Raw genomic sequence first — 2,312 nt, 5'->3', positions numbered from 1 at the left:
TGTGCGTGGGGGGGGGAGAGAGGGAGAGAGGAGAAAAGAAAGAGTCGTGTCGCCCCCCCCCCCTCCCTGCTCCTCCTCCCCACATTTTTATTTTTTTTTCTCCCCCTTTGCTGGTGATTCGGACATTTCATGTATTGAATGAACTGGAATTGCTTTCCGTGTGAGGAGGATGGTTGCTGTTACTTTGTGATGAGATCGGGAATGAATTGCTCGGTTTAAAAATGCTGCTTTGGATTCTGTTGCTGGAGACGTCTCTTTGTTTTGCTGCTGGAAACGTTACAGGGGACGTTTGCAAAGAGAAGATCTGTGCCTGCAACGAGATAGAAGGGGATTTGCACGTAGACTGTGAGAAAAAGGGATTTACCAGCCTGCAACATTTCACCGCCCCAACTTCCCAGTTTTACCATTTATTCCTGCATGGCAATTCCCTGACTCGACTTTTCCCTAATGAGTTTGCTAACTTTTACAATGCAGTCAGTTTGCACATGGAAAACAACGGTTTGCATGAGATTGTTCCTGGGGCTTTCCTCGGGCTGCAGCTGGTGAAACGCTTGCACATAAACAACAACAAGATCAAATCCTTCAGGAAGCAGACTTTCCTGGGGCTGGACGATCTGGAATACCTCCAGGCAGATTTTAATCTATTGCGGGATATTGACCCGGGAGCATTTAGGGACTTAAACAAGCTAGAGGTGCTGATTTTAAATGACAATCTCATCAGCACCTTGCCCCCCAACGTGTTTCAGTATGTGCCGATCACCCACCTCGACCTCCGGGGAAACCGTCTTAAAACCTTGCCTTATGAGGAGGTCCTGGAGCAGATCCCAGGCATTGCTGAAATCCTGCTAGAGGATAACCCCTGGGACTGCACTTGTGATCTGCTGTCGTTGAAGGAATGGCTGGAAAACATACCCAAAAACGCTTTGATCGGCAGAGTGATTTGTGAGGCTCCCACTAGGTTGCAGGGCAAAGATTTAAATGAGACCACAGAGCAAGAGCTGTGCAAAAAGAACAGAGTGGATTCTAGCCTAGCTGCTCCCCCTGCCGAAGAAGAAACCTGCGATCCTGGTCCCATTCCAACCCCCTTTAAAATACATGGCAAAGAAGACCCTGCCACGCCAGGATCTGGTCCAAACGGAGGTACAAAGATTCCCGTCAACTGGCAAATCAAGACCAGACCCACTGCTGCCGTGTCGACAGTTAGTGCGAAGAGCAAGCTACCGGCTACCATGTCCTGCCCGCACATCTGCAGCTGCGATCAGATCCCTGGCTCGGGTTTAAAGGTTAATTGCAATGACAGGAATGTGAGCAGCTTGGTGGATTTGAAGCCCAAGCCCTCCAACGTGCAGGAGCTGTTTCTTAGAGACAACAAGATACACACTATCAGGAAATCCCACTTTCTGGATTACCGGAAACTTAATTTACTTGATCTGGGCAACAACAACATCGCCACTGTCGAGAACAACACCTTCAAGAACCTCTTTGATCTCCGATGGCTCTACATGGATAGTAACTACTTAGACACCCTGTCCCGGGAGAAATTTGCTGGTCTGCAAAACCTGGAGTATCTGAACGTGGAGTTTAATGGGATCCAGCTGATCATGCCCGGCACCTTCAATGTGATGCCCAAACTGAGAGTCCTCATCCTCAACAACAACCTGCTGAGGTCTCTCCCAGTAGATGTGTTTGCTGGAGTCTCGCTTTCCAAGCTGAGCATACACAACAATTATTTCATGTACCTCCCGGTGGTGGGGGTGCTGGACCAGCTCACCTCCATCACCCAGATCGACCTGCACGGCAACCCGTGGGACTGTACTTGCCCTATCGTGCCTTTCAAACAGTGGGCGGAGATGCTGCGCCCCAAGGTGATTATGAGCGACCTGAGGTGCGAGTCCCCTGAAGATTTCTTCAAGGAGGATTTCGAGTCCCTCTCCAACGATGTGATTTGCCCTCAGTTAAAAATCTCACCCACATTAACTTCTACAAACAAAACCAGCACTGGGTTGACAGAGACAGGTACTCACTCCAACTCCTACTTGGAGACCAGCCGGGTCTCTATTTCGGTGCTGGTGCCAGGGCTCCTGCTGGTTTTTGTAACCTCTGCCTTCACAGTGGTTGGCATGCTGGTGTTCATCCTGAGGAACAGAAAGCGGTCCAAGAGGAGGGATGCCAACTCCTCTGCATCCGAAATCAACTCCTTGCAGACGGTCTGCGACTCGTCCTACTGGCACAACGGGCCCTACAGCGCCGACGGGGCCCACAGGGTTTACGACTGCGGCTCCCACTCCCCGTCGGACTGAGATCGGGGGGGG

General features: G+C 50.7%; 1 protein-coding gene across 1 annotated transcript; it reads left to right on the top strand.

The window, feature by feature from the left end:
- Positions 1 to 6: 6 nt before the first annotated feature.
- On the top strand, positions 7 to 2,300 carry SLITRK1 (SLIT and NTRK-like family, member 1). Its single transcript, XM_009893838.1, has one exon. The coding sequence runs from the start codon at positions 222 to 224 to the stop codon at positions 2,298 to 2,300; it is 2,079 nt and encodes a 692-aa protein (XP_009892140.1). The 5' UTR covers positions 7 to 221.
- Positions 2,301 to 2,312: the final 12 nt, after the last annotated feature.

This window comes from Charadrius vociferus, unplaced genomic scaffold, assembly GCF_000708025.1.
Source record: "Charadrius vociferus isolate BGI_N301 unplaced genomic scaffold, ASM70802v2 scaffold9, whole genome shotgun sequence".
In the NCBI taxonomy this organism is placed as follows: domain Eukaryota; kingdom Metazoa; phylum Chordata; class Aves; order Charadriiformes; family Charadriidae; genus Charadrius; species Charadrius vociferus.
The sequence above is the reverse complement of the archived record's forward strand: the minus strand, read 5'-3'. Positions and strand labels throughout refer to the sequence as shown.

Excerpts from the sequence above, each read along its gene's own strand:
- SLITRK1 (XM_009893838.1), top strand. The coding sequence starts at position 222 with ATGCTGCTTTGGATTCTGTTGCTGGAGACGTCTCTTTGTTTTGCTGCT.